Raw genomic sequence first — 18,671 nt, 5'->3', positions numbered from 1 at the left:
GCGATGGCCACCCAATGCACAATCAGTCTCACTGTCCAATAGAATGACATCATCTACAAGTGAGAGCCTGTGAGAAATGTGTTTCCAGGTGCTGAGCCCGGCTGAAAACCATGGGTATGATAAGTTGTGGCCAACCGCGGCCCACGTAATGGAGGACCTGTCGCAAGGTGGGGTCCCAGCGCGTAATGGCAGTGGTGACAAGAGTGGCCGTAATGGGGAAAACGTCCTGCCTGTGTTCCCACTCGGTACCAGTGTGAAAGTAGAGGACCTGTTGTTCAAAATCAGGGTCCGGACCAGTGAGTAGATGCAGCAAGGCAGGCACTGGAATGCTACGCTGTGGGCTTGTTCCGGACGGTATAATTGTATGCATTCAGGAATAATGTCCAGTGCTGGAGGTTTTGTTGCAATGTCCATTCCAGGAGGCTGGAGCATAGCCAGAATAATGCCACCAACAGCTTGTGACATATAATTAGAGAGAACTTTGTCCCAAAAAGGTAGGCATGAAATTTTTAACCAGCAAACTCTATCATCAATGCCTCTTTTTTGAACTGGGAATAGTTTCACTGTGCACGGGTCAATGCCTTGGACACTTATGCTATAGGTTGTCTGCAGCAATCCCCATTCCTGTGTGACAAAATTGCTCTGATGCCAAAGGTGGATGGGTTGCCCACCACAAACACTGGGTGACCAGAAGAAAAACGGCACGAGATAAGGGATGGATATCAGAACGGTTTTCAATCGGGTAAAGGTCTGGTCGCAGGCAGAGGTCCAGTTGTAAGGCCCACCCTTTTTACGAAACTGACTGACAGGTTGTGCAATGGTGGGCCACACGGGGTAAGAACTTGGAATAACAGTCGATTCTGCAACTTCCTGGCAGATTAAGATAGTCGATTTTGTCTGGAATTAATGTAAGTGTATCGGGTCGGGGGTGGGGGCAGTAAGGAATCTATTGCAGCAACATTCTGATCGGTGGGCGCGATTTCATTTTTGACGAGTTGCTGCACTAAATACTCCACTTCTGACTGAAAAAACTTACACTTTTCCAAAGGATATCAAAGACTGACATTGTGTGTATCCTGCAGGGTTGTAAAAAGGGTGTAGACATTATGGCCTGGCAGGGTAAAAATGAGGTGTGACATCTGGTTGACGGGTGATGTGTTTCTGAAAGTCTGAGGCAATCCCCAAATCTGATGGAAATATACAGACAGAAAAAGAAACTCAACACGAAGTAGGTGTTGTGCAACATAAATGAAAGTTGGTAGGCATTATTCTCCATCTGAAAGATTATGTTCATTCAATCACATAGGAGTGGCACTACTAGCACCACAATGAGAATGCGAATCAAATTTGCTTTAAATACACTACTGGCCATTAAAATTGCTACACCACAAAGATGACGTGCTACAGACGTGAAATTTAACTGACAAGAAGTAGATGCTGTGATATGCAAATGATTAGCTTTTCAGAGCATTCACACAAGGTTGGCGCCGGTGGCGACACGTACAACGTGCTGACATGAGGAAAGTTTCCAACCGATTTCTCATACACAAACAGCAGTTCACCAGTGTTGCCTGGTCAAATGCTGTTGTGATGCCTCGTATAAGGGGGAGAAATGCGTACTACCACATTTCCGACTTTGATAAAGGTCAGATTGTAGCCTATCGCGATTGCGGTTTATCGTATCGCAACATTGCTGCTCGCGTTGGTCGAGATCCAATGACTATTAGCAGAATATGGAATCGGTGGGTTCAGGAGGGTAATACGGAAAGCCGTGCCGGATCCCAACGGCCTCGTATCACTAGCAGTCGAGATGACAGGCATCTTATCCGCATGGCTTTCGGATCGTGCAGCCACATCTCGATCCCTGAGTCAACAGATGGGGATGTTTGCAAGACAACAACCATCTGCACGAACAGTTCGACGACGTTTGGAGCAGCATGGACTATCAGCTCTGAGACCGTGACTGCGGTTACCCTCGATGCTGCGTCACAGACAGGAGCACCTGCGATGGTGTACTCGACGATGAACCTGGGTGCACGAATGGCAAAATGTCATTTTCTCGGATGAATCCAAGTTCTGTTTATAGCATCAATATGGTTGCATCCGTGTTTGGCGACATCGCGGTGAACGCACATTGGAAGCGTGTATTCGTCAACGCCATACTGGTGTATCACCTGGCGTGATGGTATGGGGTGCCATTGGTTACACGTCTCGGTCACCTCTTGTTTGCACTGAACAGTGGACGTTACATTTCAGATGTGTTACGACCCGTGGCTCTACCCTTCATTCGATCACTGCAAAACCCTACATTTCAGCACGATAATGCACGGCCACATGTTGCAGGTCCTGTACGGGCCTTTCTGGATACAGAAAATTTTCAACTGCTGCCATGGCAAGCACGTTCTCCAGATCTCTCACCAACTGAAAACGTCTGATCAATGGTGGCTGAGCACCTGGCTCGTCACAATACGCCAGTCACTACTCTTGATGAACTGTGGTATCGTGTTGAAGCTGCATGGGCAGCTGTACCCGTACACGCCATCCAAACTCTGTTCGACTCAATGCCCAGGTGTATCAAGGCCTTTTACCGACCTCCTGACTCAGCAGCATTAGTGGCAGAACAACTGAGAGAAAATTTGGAATACATTTCACATAAATTTTCTCAGCATGTTATAGTCTTAGGTGGAGATTTAAATTTACCAGATATAGACTGGGACACTCAAGATGTTTAGGACGGGTGGTAGGGACAGAGCATCGAGTGACACTATACTGAGTGCACTATCCGAAAATTACCTCGAGCAATTAAACAGAGAACCGACTCGTGGAGATAACATCTTGGACCTACTGATAACAAACAGACCCGAACTTTTCAACTCTGTAAGCGCAGAACAGGGAATCAGTGATCATAAGGCCGTTGCAGCATCCCTGAATATGGAAGTTAATAGGAATATAAAAAAAGGGAGGAAGGTTTATCTGTTTAGCAAGAGTAATAGAAGGCAGATTTCAGACTACCTATCAGATCAAAATGAAAATTTCTGTTCCGACACTGACAATGTTGAGTGTTTATGGAAAAAGTTCAAGGCAATCGTAAAATGCGTTTTAGACAGGTACATGCCGAGTAAAACTGTGAGGGACGGGAAAAACCCACCGTGGTTCAACATCAAAGTTAGGAAACTACTGCGAAAGCAAAGAGAGCTTCACTCCAAGTGTAAACGCAGCCAGAACCTCTCAGACAAACAGAAGCTAAACAATGTCAAAGTTAGGGTAAGGAGGGCTATGCGTGAAGCGTTCAGTGAATTCAAAAGTAAAATTCTATGTACCGACTTGACAGAAAATCCTAGGAAGTTCTGGTCTTACGTTAAATCAGTAAGTGGCTTGAAACAGCATATCCAGACACTCCGGGATGATGATGGCATTGAAACAGAGGATGACACGCGTAAAGCTGAAATACTAAACACCTTTTTCCAAAGCTGTTTCACAGAGGAAGACCGCACTGCAGTTCCTTCTCTAAATCCTCGCACAAAGTAAAACATGGCTGACATCGAAATAAGTGTCCAAGGAATAGAAAAGCAACTGGAATCACTCAACAGAGGAAAGTCCACTGGACCTGACAGGATACCAATTCGATTCTACACATAGTACGCGAAAGAACTTGCCCCCCTTCTAACAGCCGTGTACCGCAAGTCTCTAGAGGAACGGAAGGTTGCAAATGATTGGAAAAGAGCACAGGTAGTCCCAGTCTTCAAGAAGGGTCGTCGAGCAGATGCGCAAAACTATAGACCTATATCTCTGACGTCGATCTGTTGCAGAATTTTATAACATGTTTTTTGCTCGAGTATCATGTCGTTTTTGGAAACCCAGAATCTACTGTGTAGGAATCAATATGGATTCCGGAAACAGCGATCGTGTGAGACCCAACTCGCTTTATTTGTTCATGAGACCCAGAAAATATTAGATACAGGCTCCCAGGTAGATGCCATTTTCCTTGATTTCTGGAAGGCGTTCGATACAGTTCTGCACTGTCGCCTGATAAACAAAGTAAGAGCCTACAGAATATCAGACCAGCTGTGTGGCTGGATTGAAGAGTTTTTAGCAAACAGAACACAGCATGTTGTTATCAATGGAGAGACGTCTACAGACGTTAAAGTAACCTCTGGCGTGCCACAGGGGAGTGTTATGGGACCATTGCTTTTTACAATATATATAAATGACCTTGTAGATAGTGTCGGAAGTTCCATGCGGCTTTTCGCTGATGATGCTGTAGTATACAGAGAAGTTGCAGCATTAGAAAATTGTAGCGAAATGCAGGAAGATCTGCAGCAGATAGGCACTTGGTGCAGGGAGTGGCAACTGACCCTTAACATAGACAAATGTAATGTATTGCGAATACATAGAAAGAAGGATCCTTTATTGTATGATTATATGATAGCGAAACAAACACTGGTAGCAGTTACTTCTGTACAATATCTCGGAGTATGCGTGTGGAACGATTTGAAGTGGAATGATCATATAAAATTAATTGTTGGTAAGGCGGGTACCAGGTTGAGATTTATTGGGAGAGTCCTTAGAAAATGTAGTCCATCGACAAAGGAGGTGGCTTACAAAACACTCGTTCGACATATACTTGAGTATTGCTCATCAGTGTGGGATCCGTACCAGATCAGGTTGACGGAGGAGATAGAGTAAGATCCAAAGAAGAGCGGCGCGTTTCGTCACAGGGTTATTTGGTAACCGTGATAGCATTACGGTGATGTTTAGCAAACTCAAGTGGCAGACTCTGCAAGAGAGGCGCTCTGCATCGTGGTGTAGCTTGCTCGCCAGGTTTCGAGAGGGTGCGTTTCTTGATGAGGTATCGAATATATTGCTTCCCCCTACTTATACCTCCCGAGGAGATCACGAATGTAAAATTAGAGAGATTCGAGCGGGCACGGAGGCTTTCAGACAGTCATTCTTCCCACGAACCATACGCGACTGGAACAGAAAAGGGAGGTAATTACAGTGGCACGTAAAGTGCCCTCCGCCACACACCGTTGGGTGGCTTGCGGAGTATAGATGTAGATGTAGATTATTATGGCCAGAGGTAGTTGTTCTGGGTACTGATTTCTCAGGATCTAAGCACCCAAATTGCAAGAAAATGTAATCACATGTCAGTTCTAGTATAATATATTTGTCCAATGAATACCTGTTTATCATCTGCATTTCTTCTTGGTGTAGCAATTCTAATGACCAGTAGTGTACGTGCTATAATGGTCATGAGTGTCAGCTACCTTTGAGACAGGGCATGGTAAGCTGATGTTAGTCAAGAATGCCTTTAAGGTGACAAAGATACCATTATCGTTCCAGCATAAAGTCAAGTTCCAGCATGCCAGGCAGGAACGTTAGAGCATAGAGGGCTGTGAGACGATGTCAGCCAACTGCACACTGACTGACCCATCTCTAGGATGACTACGTGATGGCACCACCCTCTAATTGAACAGGACGTGGAAGAGGACGTAAGCAACGTGCCGCCTAGCCACGACCCAGTTCACTGAGTTCCTCAGCGGCGAGTTCAAGAATAGCATCGAGACTAGTCATTTCACTTCTACTACGTAGCATTGTCTATACTGAAGAGATTTCTTATTTTGTCTGTCACCCTTTGCTAGCAAAACACCTGTATTTCTCAAAGTTAAGTACTGTCACTTATTTTCTGTAATAAAAACTCATTAATACGATTTGCTTGAATTGTTTTCTAGCGATCGAAGAATGCAGGTTTCCGAGGTACCCCATATTTGACAAGTAGACAGGATACAACATTGGCGACGAGTCTTAAAAAAAAAACGCGCCTCGCAGCCACGGATTTTCTATTGTATTTTGCTGGTACCTTAATTCTAGATTGTCTTTTCCTTGCAGGGATGTGTTTACTTGCTTTAATAGTGTTTCTTATAGTATTTCTGCTAACCAGTGTTTTCTGGTGGGCATTGCAGAAATTTTCTTTGCTTTTGTACTTATCTTTATTGCTTGACTTGTCTGTTCATTGCATTTATCTCTTCCAGTATGAGCAACCCACCTATCCCACCCCCTGCTCAGACACCTCAGCTGCAAGCAATACGTGCAATTCAACTAATGCAGATGTTTCAGTTTCAGACCCATCAAATATCAACTCTGCTAAATATGGTACAGCAGCTCCTGACAACTTGAGCCGCCAACACAGAACGACAAGCCATACCTGCAGCTCCGATCGCCATACCACCTTTTCACCAGTTTCACGAACAAGACAAGGAATGGTTTGAGTGGTTGCAACAGTTTGAACCCCACCTAATTGCTCACAAGATATCAGGTACTGTGAATCACCATTATTTATTGTCAATGGTAGGAAGTGCAGTGTTTCATCTCATTCAAAAACTCTTCCCTGACGCCACTCTGAGAGAACTTTCCTATGGTCAGGTTGTAGATTCGCTCACTAACAATTGTGACCAACAAGTGAATGTGGTGGCAGCTAGGTAACAATTCTTTAATTGCAAGAAATGGTCAGAACAAACTTATCGCGAGTGGGTAAGATATTTTCAGGGTATGACAAGGAAATTCAAATTCAAATGTGCTTGTGGTGCATTATATTCAGATGTTATGTTGCATGATGCGATCATGTAAACTGATGTCAGACTCAGGGAACAGATTTTGAAACAGTCTAATCCATCATTTCAGCATGTTGTGCAAGTAATAGATCAGTACGATTCAGGTGCCATGTCGGCTGATAAATTTGAACAGCCAGCAATTTGTTGGGTCGAGTTGATCCTTGCTCATGACCAACCCATTGGGCAGTGGCAGCTTGCATGTGTGACACCTCGTAAACAGTTCTCCACGCTGCATAAACAGCTCTTTAAATAGGTGAACGGAATTAAGTCATGCCCTGGGTGCTTTTCATGGCACAAACGTCAAGACTGCCCATCCTGACAAGCACATTGTTACGCTTGTGGAAGGACAGGTCACGTCCAATCTGTATGTTTCCAATGGAACAAACATAAGAATTCTGCCCACTCACAACAATCTAGTCAAAAGGCCCATGTCATTAATGCAGTGTATTCCAAGCCTGCTGTGGGCATTAGAAAAACTAGCAACTGCCATGCCAGTCCAACATGCTTTTTGTTCATTTGTATATTAGAGGAAAATGTGTGAAATTTCAGTTGGACTCCTCCCGCCTATTTAAGATTAGCATGCACCTGATGGCTTATAATGGACAAGACATTCCTGTTCTTGGAGAATGTACTTTGCCTGCCATGTATCGCTCACATACGCGAACTGTAACTTTTACTGTGCTCCAATCACGTGACTGTGGGAACATATTTGCCCTTGATTCATTTGATTTGTGGCTTTAATATTCAGGACAATGTGTTGTCACTGTCTGCATTCAATGCAAAATACAGTGTAGCTAGCTTGCTGAAAGAATTCCCTGAACTCTTTTCTGAAGGTTTAGGCAAGGCTAACAATTTTGTTGCACATTTTACTATGAAATGCAATGCTCAGCCAAAATTTTGCCGAGCCAGAACTGTTCCCATTGCATTACGGGACCAAGTGGCTACGGAACTTAAAGAATTGCAAGATAGCAGAGCTATTGTGCCCATACAATCTAGTCAATTTGTAACTCCACTGGTTTTGCTACCCAAACCTTCAGGTCACATTTGCCTCTGTGTTGAATTTAAGTCTACAGTCAACCCACAAACTGTAATTGATACTTATCCATTGACACGCCCAGAGGATCTCGTGGACAGACTAGGCACTGGTTGTTACTTTTCAAAAATTGATTTGCGAGACACATATCTTGAAATACCACTAGATGAAAAATCTCAAAAAGCATGTGTGTTGTGAACACTCATTTGGGCTTCTTTAAATATTTGCATTTGCCTTAGGCAATGCTTCCAAACCCACAATTTTCCAATGGTATTTGGAACAGCTAACTGGTCAAGTACCAAACTGTTCAAACTATTTGGACGATATTGTCGTAGCAGGTAATACACCTGAAGAACACAGTGAAAATTTGTGTGCTTTGTTTCATGTGTTATCTGATACAGGACAAAAGTGCAGACTGGACAAGTGTGATTTTTTAAGCCTGAGTTGCGGTATCATGGTCTTGTCATCAACAGTCAAGGTGTAGATCCTCTTTAGTCACATTTGTTAGTCATCCGTGACTTACCAGTTCCTCGTAATGTCACAGAATTGCAGTCTGTCTTAGGCAAAATGACCTACTATATTCAGTTCATACAGAAAGCTGCACAAACTGCGGTGCCATTGCATTGCTTGCATCGCAAAAAAGTCCCTTTGGTTTAGACAGGTAAGTGCCAAGAAGCTTTTCAAAAACTTAAAGGTGCATTCCTCAGGGATTGATGCTTGGTTCACTTTGATCCTAACAAACCAGCTGTACTGCACATTGATGCTTCCTCTTATGGAATCGGTGCAGTGCTTTCACACAGAACTGGTGATAAAGACAGGCCTATTGCTTTCGCATCAAAAGTGTTATCCAAAGATCAGTGTAACTATTCACAAATAGAGAAAGAGGTGTCAGCTAGGGTGTATGGTGTCACCAAATTCCACCAATATTTGCATGGCAGAAAATTCTACTTAGTAACAGATCACAAGCGATTGCAGTCCTTGTTTCATCTGATGAAGCCGCTTCCTGTACAAACTGCCCAAAAATTGCAAAGATGGGCTTTATTGTTGTCTCAATACCAGTACAAAATTCTGTATAATCAGACAACTCAACTTGGTAATGCAGACACACTTTCATGTCTTCCGACTGGCCCTGATACAGACTTTCACGCTTCTGCTCCATCTTGCTGTCACATCAATGCTCAGGATTCTGAATTGTTTCAGTCCTCTCCTCTGACCTATAGGAAAATTGCACAGGCCACAGAAGCTAATTCTGATTTGAACATTTTGCAAAAATACATTTGCACATCTTGGCCTCGCTCGTTGCATAGCATAAAGAACTCTATAGTGTGCTGATACTTTGCACGTCGGCATAGCCTTGCTATACAGAAAGGTGTGATTCTTGTTCAAAATGACAGTGGACAGTCACATGTGTTGATCCCCACAGCTTTGTAAAAAGAAGTGTTGCAGATACTTAACCAAGGACACTGGGGATTGTTCGTATGAAACAGTTAGCGCATCGACACTGTACTTGGCAGGGTATGGACACGCAAATAGAACAGATGACGTAACAGTGTCATGCACGTGCGGAAAATCAGTCCGCTCCACCACAAAAATTCTCTGCTTGGCCTAAGTTGCAATCACCATGGCAATGTGTGCACATAGACTTTGCGAGACCTTTTGGGAACATTTGTTGGTTGATTGTGGTAGACTCTTACAGAAAGTTTCTTTTTGCTGTGCCAATGAACTCAACAACGTCATGTAGCACAGTTCAGGTACTGTCATCTATTTTTTGCCTCGAAGGTTTGCCTGAAGTCATAGTGTCAGACAATGGCCCTCAGTTCATGTCAAATGAATCTGAAACATTCCGTGAACACAATGGCATACAGCATCTAACTAGTGCACCATTCAATCCACATTCAAACGGCAAAGTAGAATGTTTTGTCAGAACCTTCAAGCAGCAGATGGGCAAACTTCACACTGCACACACCAGGGATCAAGCATCGCACCTGTTTCTCACCTCCTATCGTTCACACCCACGAGACGGACCATCGCCAGTGGAATTGCTTCACGGCCATCACCAGTGGACATTGCTCCACACTCCTCAGCATCCGGCACCAAAGTAAGGCCAGAAGTATCACTTCATGCTGCATGATGATATGTTTTTCAGGGTTTTTAGTAGCAGCAGCAGCAGACGGAGTGCACAAGGCAAGATCCTTCATCGACTTTGCACATGCACGTACCTCATTTCAGGCCCCGACAGACTGCAGTGCTGACATCACAATCAAATTTGCCACTGTCATGTCTATGCTGATCCTTCCCCCAGATTCACGGATCCCATGGACAGTGTGGCCACAGCAGCCACCAGAAGATGTCAGCACAACACCACACGATGACCCCACAGAGACGGAGCCTTCGTCTTCTCCGCCTCCTCTCGTCCTACCGATGGAGCTGGAGCCACCCACACTGCAGCAGACAATGCCTACTACATCTTGCTGTGGGCCTCAGGAGGTGGATGCCTACCCTTCTGGTTGTTTTTCAGGGGATGTTTCCACCACAGCGAAGGCCGGATGGTGGGGTACGGCCAGATGCACAATGTCTCCTGCAGCTACAGCTTCCTCCGGTCCAGCACAGCATCCACGATCCTGCCTCGCCTCCCCTCCCATTGTCGAGCTCCTTATATGATGACGGTCTGTCACTTTGGAGGTGAGGGATGTTCTGGTGTAAAGCCAAGTGCCGACACACCAGGAGGGAACATTAGAGCAGAGAGGTTTCTGAGATGATGTCAGCTAATTGCAAGCGGACCGGCCCCTCTGCAGGACAACAAAATAACGGCATTGCCCTCTACATGAAGAGGACACAACTGCTGTGCCACCTGGCCTTGGCCCAGTTCGCCAAGTTCCACAGGAGCAAGTTTAAGAATAGCATCAAGATTAGTCATTTCGCTTCTACTATGTAACAGTGTCTATACTGAAGAGATTTCTTATTTTGTCTGTCACCCTTTGCTTGTAACACATCTGTATTTCTCAAAGTTATTTTCTGTAATAAAAACTCCATTAATACTATTTGCTTGAATTGTTGTCTAGTGATCCAAGAATGCAGGTTTCCTAGGCACCTTATATTTGACGAGTAGGCAGGATACAACAACTATCAACACATCACTGAGTTTGAGCGAGGTCAGGTAGTACGGCAATGAGAAGCTGGATGTTCCTTCTGCATTACTGCAGAAAAACTTGGCAGCAATGTAGCAACTGAACATGATTGCTGGCAGCAGTAGTCACAAGAATGTAAGGTCACAAGAAGACCACATTGCACTACCAAGAGGGAAGACCATTACGTTCGGCGTATGGCTCTGGCAAATTGTACAGCATCTGCAGCAACAATCTGAGCAGCAGTTGGCACCACAGTGACACAGTGAACTGCCACAAAGTCCTATAGCATGCATTCCACTGACCCCAAACCACTGCCAAATCCGACTTCACTGGTGTCAAGCAAGAGCTCACTGGAGGGCAGGGTCGAGGTCTGTAATGTTTTCTCATGAAAGCTTGTTCTGTCTCGGTACCAGTGATGGCCGTGTGTTGAAGAAAGCCAGCTGAGGGTCTGCATTCAAACAGTCTGCATGCTAGACACATTGGACCTGCATGGTCTGAGGTGCATTTATGGATGACAGGAGGAGCACTCTCATGGTTATCCCACACACCCTGACTGCAAATATGTACATCAGTCTGCTAATTCGACCTGCTGTGCTGCCATTCATGAACAGAATTTAGGGGGTTTTCCAACAGGTTAATGCTCACCCACACACCACTGTTGAAACCCAATATGCTCTAAGAGTTTCGACGTGTTGCCTTGGCCTGCTCAATCACCAGACCTGTCTCCAACTGAAACTCATGGGACATCAAATGACAGCTCCAGCATCATCCACAAACAATATTAATCGTTCCGGTATTGACAATGACAGCTCCAGCATCATCCACAAACAATATTAATCATTCCTGTACAACAATATTAATCGTTCCTGTATTGACAATGACAGCTCCAGCATCATCCACAAACAATATTAATCATTCCTGTACTGACAGACCAAGTGCACTAGGCATGGAACTCCACAGCAATGATAATCGCTTAAATATGTTACATGGACAAATGTATTCCCTAAATTTCATTACTCTTCATTAATTGTTTTTTGGTGTTATGATTTTTTTTCTGTCAGTGTAGATGCAAATGCAGTACAGACATTACCAGCTCCTGGAAAGGGACTGCAAGTGATGTAACATTGACTTCATCAGAGAGGGACTTGCACAGCTTTGATAAAATGAGTAGAGATGACCCTCTTTGCCACTGCATGTAAAGGATCAACAGCATTCTGGACATTCTGCTTGGAATGAGCAGAAAATCACTGTGGCCATGAAGGGAGCAGCCCCATGGCCATCTACGAGATATTGGACAATGATAAATCAAAGCGCTGCTGCAACCTGGGGTTTGTCTGAAACCTGCGACACGGGGTGGGATGCGTAGTGGCACATTAACTGCTGCAACTTGGGGCTTCACCCTTCATTGTTCATTAGCAACCTGGGCAATTTCGAATGAGTGTGCGATGCGGATGATGTCCTCCAACAATGGGTTATCCAATTTCACTGCCATTGTACAGACCTCTTGATCAGGTGCAAACTGAACTACGACATCATAAATCATGGAGTCCATGAACAAAACCTTGCAAGCCTTGATAGGTGCAAGTGAAATTGCATTTGCAGATGAGACCTTGCACGTCATTGACGCGGGACCAGTATGATTGTCTCAACTCTTTATGGTACTGGGGAAACTCAAGCATGTGGACAACTACATGATATCTCTAGGAATAATAATTAGCCAACAGACTGCATATCTCCTGAAAGAAGAGTGTGAAGGGATCAGACAGAGGTGCTAATTTTTGAAGCAGAAGAAATGTGTCTGGCGATGCCCACTATAGAAATAATGATCACTGTAATGAATCATCCGTGACTCGAATCACCATAAAATGTTGCATCAGTTGATGCAAATAAGTGTCCCATTCATCTGTAGCTTCACTAGAAGGCGGGTAACAGTGGAGGACATATGGTATGGTGGGGGCATCAACTGTGTGTGTGGGAGGGGGGGAGGGGGGGAGGGGGGGGAGGGGGGGGGGGACTGTGGCCTGGAGCAAAGTGACTCAGGCTCTCAGAGTTTGTCCACCTGAAGCTGAGGTGACTTTTGTAAACAACTCTATCAGTAGCAGCTGCTGCTGCTGCTGCTGCAACAGAAAACAATTTCCTTTGTCCTCATCACCAATGGTATATCCAGTTGTAGCTGCATATCAGAGGACATGTCAGAACCCACAAGAGAAACAGGTGAAGCTGCAAGGCACAAGGCCTACCTGTGAAGAGAACATGACACCAAATGGCAGTCAAGCCAAACATTGCTGATCGACAGCTGACAAGACACAGACCACGACACACCCAAAGCCACCTATTCAATAACATGGTGCAAAGTGAGAACCTTTGACACATTGATTTCAAGCGGTCAAGAACATAGAGAAACACAAACTAATATGTGGCCACAGAGAAGAAACAAGTCACAACTGAGGTTGTTCTCAAAAAGTTCGTAGTACAGCAATGACAATAACAAGAATATCAGATGTGAGTACAGAACTGACAGACTACTTGCTGGGCTGACATTTTTATACTGCCCATGAGGAACACTATTGGTCAGCATATTCATGTTGGGAAATGGGTGGCGCGTTCACTATGCGAGCGCAGCACTGCAGCAATACTATGTCCTCTACCAGCCATCTGGGTCCATTCTTCAGATGGATATTCAACTTCCATGGAGCCCAGTACTGGAGAATCCTTTCCAAATATTCCACAAATAAATTTTCCATGCAATATCATTTTATCCTCAAGAAATTTTCTGCACTGCCATAACTGAGTACTTTCCTTGTAAGCACCATCCATGTATTTACCTTGCTGAAGGGTAGTTCTCTTGTCTTATGTATCTGCAATGAATCAACAGATGTTCCTCCATCCATAATAGAATCCAGAAGTAACTTCTGACCATGTACGGGACTTGGCTGTCTGGAATAATCTGTTGTCTTTGCAGGCGAACCTGCAAATTATAAAATAATAAGAATACTATTTTTTCTCAAATAATAGTTATGAAAATTATACAATGTACAAAAAATCTCCTTCACAATAATAGATCTTTTAAATTTTATTTTATAAGGAGCTTGTCATTATTTCCAGTGTCCAAGGAAATTCTCCACATGTTTCTTTGTCTCAGACTTATTTTGTACATAGTGATCTGTTTGAAAGTATTCACACTAAAGCTGGCAGTTTCTAACATAAGTGACAGTGATAGCTGTACATTCTGCTAGTTTACTGATGCAGTTAGAAATATAATTACCCTGTTCAAAATTATATCTGAACATTTCTATCAAACTTTTTCAAAGTGCTGTAACCTCTGCAATAAATCTCTTTTGGTTTGGGTGTTACTTCTCTTTTAATAAATCTCTTTATTTTCCATAAAATGTCAGCACCACTTGCACTTTTTTTAAAGCATAACCAGTTTAGCCCATCAAGACACTCCACATGCTGGACAAGAAAACAAATCTTTCTCTCTCAGTTTATGCTGTCTTTTAATATGCTGCATTTTGTTTAATCTGATTTCAGTCCTGCATTCTGTTTAGATTGGTATCATTGAAGTGCATCTAACAATGTGCCAAAGCTACAGCATATGCAAAATTATTGCAAGTAATATATGAGTTATTCTGTCTTTTTATGACTATTATAAAGTCTTATTAGGACCAGACATGTTTTGCTTTTATATAAACCATATTCAGTGATGAGTTTTTTAGCTCCTACAGTATTTCCACATGTTTTTCTACACACAAGCATTGGATTATTAGTACACTGCATTGCACTAACAACAATATTTTCTTGTCTTCATGTTATTATCTGGATGGGTGACCATCCGGGCTGCCATGCACTGTTGCCATTTTTTGGGGTGCACTCAGCCTTGTGATGCCAACTGAGGAGCTACTCGACTGAATAGTAGCAGCTCCAGTCACAGAAAACTATCATAACAATCGGGAGAGCGGTGTGCTGACCACACGCCCCTCCTATCGGCATCCTCAGCTGAGGATGACACGGCGGCTGGATGGTCCCGATGGGCCACTTGTGGCTTGTAGATGGAGTGCTTTCATGTTATTATCTATCCACGTTCAACTCATGTACTTTTGAGGACATGAGGTAAATGTGGATAGAAAATAACATGAAAATGAAAAAAAAAATTGTGTGTCAATGCAATGCACTGTGCTAATAATCCAGTGCCTGGGAACAGAACAATGCACAGAAATAATGTAGGAGCCAAAAAACTGGCCACTGAAGATGTTTTAGATAAAGGCAAAATGCATCCAGTCCAAATAAGATTTTGTAAATCTGGTATCTCAGCCCTGCATCTGAGAGAGGCTGCCAGAGAGCATGGAACTGGACCTCGACAGCTAAACCCATGACTGCTAGTGTAGCTGGCCATGGTTCCACATATCATTCTGCTGGCCACTGTATAAGTTCTGTATGCAGCAAGACTGGACTCAATGGTGTATTTGCTACACTATCATCTAGCTGCCATGATGCACCATTAGTTCTAACTTTGCTACATCTCAGTACATCCCAAGTTCTCTCCCCCCCCCCCCCCCCCCCCACCACCACCTCTCTCTCTCTCTCTCTCTCTCTCTCTCTCTCTCTCTCTCTCTCTCATTCTGCTTTCATCTTCCCCTTTTCTTCCTATGATTAATAGTAATACTTGCTCACTAACTTTTTTTTTTATTATTCTTCATACCATTATGCTTTCAGTACGACCCCATCATTAGACCTGTCAGACATGATACAAAGTACATATTACCTCCTACTCCAGTCTGTAACACTATCAGTAGCCCAAACTCACTATTCCAGAGGAAAAAAAATAAACAATATTCCTTTCCTTTCAATTTCTCATCGAGGAACAGATGCTGCATGTTAGTTTGGTATGCAGCCGATTTATACATCTTTAAATGATTTTATTTGTGGCTGTTATTTCACAAACTGTACTGTAGCATATACCACAGAAAAAGATATTCATTCCTTTGTATTCAAAAGTGGGAATTTGGCAGAAGGGAACATCTGAATCATGTTACATACAGAAATGTGCAGTTGTTTAAAAAATTACGTTAGTAGTAGACAGATAGCAAACCTGGTACCGAAGCAGGATTTGACACACTGCTATCACTCTGCTCAGACAGCTTCCGATGACGCAGACCTTCACTGTTCTTGCGCTGGTCTGGAAGTTTTAATGTATCCAGTTCCTGCAGAGTAAAAACTTTTTCAAGGCCAAAATCATCTTTCAGGGCAGAGTACATCACACAATTTTGTAATATCAAGGATGGAATGCAACAATACAGGGTGATTCAAAAAGAATACCACAACTTTAAAAATGTGTATTTAATGAAAGAAACATAATATAACCTTCTGTTGTACATCATTACAAAGAGTATTTAAAAAGGTTTTTTTTTCACTCAAAAACAAGTTCAGAGATGTTCAATATGGCCCCCTCCAGACACACGAGCAATATCAACCCGATACTCCAACTCGTTCCACACTCTCTGTAGCATATCAGGCGTAACAGTTTGGATAGCTGCTGTTATTTCTCGTTTCAAATCATCAATAGTGGCTGGGAGAGGTGGCCGAAACACCATATCCAATTTTTGAAACGAAAGATTCATCTGTTTCCATTTGAGCAAGGATAAAATCACAGAAATCGATTCTTTTAATCTTATCAGCTGCAGACAGTGCTTGAACCAATTTCAGACGATAAGGTTTCATAACTAACCTTTTTCGTAGGACTCTCCATACAGTTGATTGTGGAATTTGCAGCTCTCTGCTAGCTCTGTGAGTCGATTTTCCTGGGCTGCGAACAAATGCTTGCTGGATGCGTGCTACATTTTCATCACTCGTTCTCGGCCGTCCAGAACTTTTCCCTTTGCACAAACACCCATTCTCTGTAAACTGTTTATACCAACGTTTAATACACCACCTATCAGGAGGTTTAACACCATACTTCGTTCGAAATGCACGCTGAACAACTGTCGTAGATTCACTTCTGCCGTACTCAATAACAAAAAGCTTTCTGTTGAGTGGTCGCCATCTTAGCATCAACTGACGCTGACGCCTAGTCAACAGCGCCTCAAGCGAACAAATGTACAGCTAAATGAAACTTTATAGCTCCCTTAATTCGCCGACAGATAGTGCTTAGCTCTGCCTTTTGTCGTTGCAGAGTTTTAAATTCCTAAAGTTGTGGTATTCTTTTTGAATCACACTGTATAATGAAAAGGATAGTTGATACTCACCATACAATGGAGACACTGAGTCAAAGGCCCAACAAAAAGACTGTCACACAGTTAGCTATTGGCCAACAGGGTCTTTCTCAAAATTACACACACACACACACACACACACACACACACACACAAACACACACACACAAGGAGGAGGCTGGGGCAGGGAGAGGGACGGACAGCAGGGTGAGGGTGGGGGACTGTAAAGTGCTGCTGGGGGTGTGCAGGGATGCAGTGGAGAGTGGGGCAGCTAGGTGCAGTTGGGAGGTTGGACAGAGGGTGGAGGAGAAAGGGGGGGGGGGGGGGTTAGTGGAAAATAAGAGAAGAAAACAGACTTGGGGGGGGGGGGTTAGTGGAAAAGGAGGGAAGTAAAAAGACTGGGTGAGTTGGTGGATTAGAGGGCTGTGTAGTGCTGGGATGGGAACAGGGAAGGGGCTTGACGGGTAAGGACATGACTAATGAAGGTTGAGACCAGGAGGGTTACAGGAACATAGGATATATTGCAGGGTGAGTCCTCACCTGCGTAATTCAGGGAAGCTGGTATTGGCTGGAAGGATCCATATGGCACTGGCTGTGAAGCGCTCATTGAAATGAAGGACATCGTTTTAGGTGGTGTACTCAGCAATCAGGGGTCCAGTTGTTTCTTGGCCACAGTTTGTCAGTGGTCATTCATGCAGACAGACAAGTTGTTGGTTGCCATACCCACGTAGAATGCAGCACGATGGTTGCAGCTTTGCATGTAGATCATATTACTGGTTTCACAGGTAGCTCTGCCTTTGATGGGATAGGTGATGTTTGTGACTATACTGCAGTAGGTGGTGGAGGGAGGATGTACAGGACATGTCTTCCATACAGCCTCGCCATCTGTAGTGTTGAGTTTTCCCTCTCAAAATATACCGAGGATCTCGCTGAAGCCTTTACAGATCGTAATTACCCTCCCAACATTGCACAAAAACTGATCTCTCATGCCTTATCTTTTCAGACACCCAACACATCCCAAACCCCACCATCCAGCCACAGAGGAGCGTTTCCCTCATGACTCAGTGCCACCCAGGACTGGAGCAACTGAATTAAATTCTCCACCATGGTTTCAACTACCTCTTGTCACGCCCTGAAATGAGAAATGTCATGCCCACTATCCTTCCTACTCCTGCCACACTGGTGTTCTGCTGCCCACCAAACCTACACGATATCCTCATCCATCCCTACACAATCCCTGCTCCCAACCCTTTGCCACATGGCTCATATCCCTGTAATAGACCTAGATGCAAGACCTGTCCTGTACATCCTCCCACCACCACTTACTCCAGTACTGTCACAAACACCACACCGTCACTCTCTGTCTAAGCCTGTGGCCGTGTGTGTGTGTGTTTAATTTTGCAAAATGCCTCGCTGGTCGAAAGCTAACTGTGTGACAGTCTTTTTGTTGTGCCTTTCTGCAACAGCATCTCTGCTGTATGAGGAGTAGCAACCACCCTTTTCATTACAATGTTGCAATTACAATTTTGTAATATTCACTCAATATGTGCTGTGTGTAGCATATGTAGCAAGCTATACAAGGATCACATTGAAAATTTTTGAGAAAGTACTGCATATTTCATGTTTTACATAAAACTATCTTCACATCTTCTCAAAAATCTCTTCCTTGGGTTGAATGAACTAATGTATA

General features: G+C 43.8%; 1 protein-coding gene across 1 annotated transcript in view; it reads right to left on the bottom strand.

Moving 5' to 3' along the window:
* Positions 1-18,671, bottom strand: part of LOC126248721 (PDZ domain-containing protein 8) — a 259,346-nt gene that overhangs the window by 87,281 nt on the left and 153,394 nt on the right. The window contains exons 7-8 of the mRNA XM_049950028.1: positions 15,862-15,973; positions 13,598-13,740 (exon numbers count right to left, since the gene is read on the bottom strand). Coding sequence (XP_049805985.1) covers positions 13,598-13,740; positions 15,862-15,973 — 255 coding nt within the window. The remainder of the gene's footprint in view (positions 1-13,597; positions 13,741-15,861; positions 15,974-18,671) is intronic.

This window comes from Schistocerca nitens, chromosome 3 (assembly GCF_023898315.1).
Source record: "Schistocerca nitens isolate TAMUIC-IGC-003100 chromosome 3, iqSchNite1.1, whole genome shotgun sequence".
NCBI classification, from domain to species: domain Eukaryota; kingdom Metazoa; phylum Arthropoda; class Insecta; order Orthoptera; family Acrididae; genus Schistocerca; species Schistocerca nitens.
This window is presented reverse-complemented; position numbering and strand designations above follow the sequence as displayed.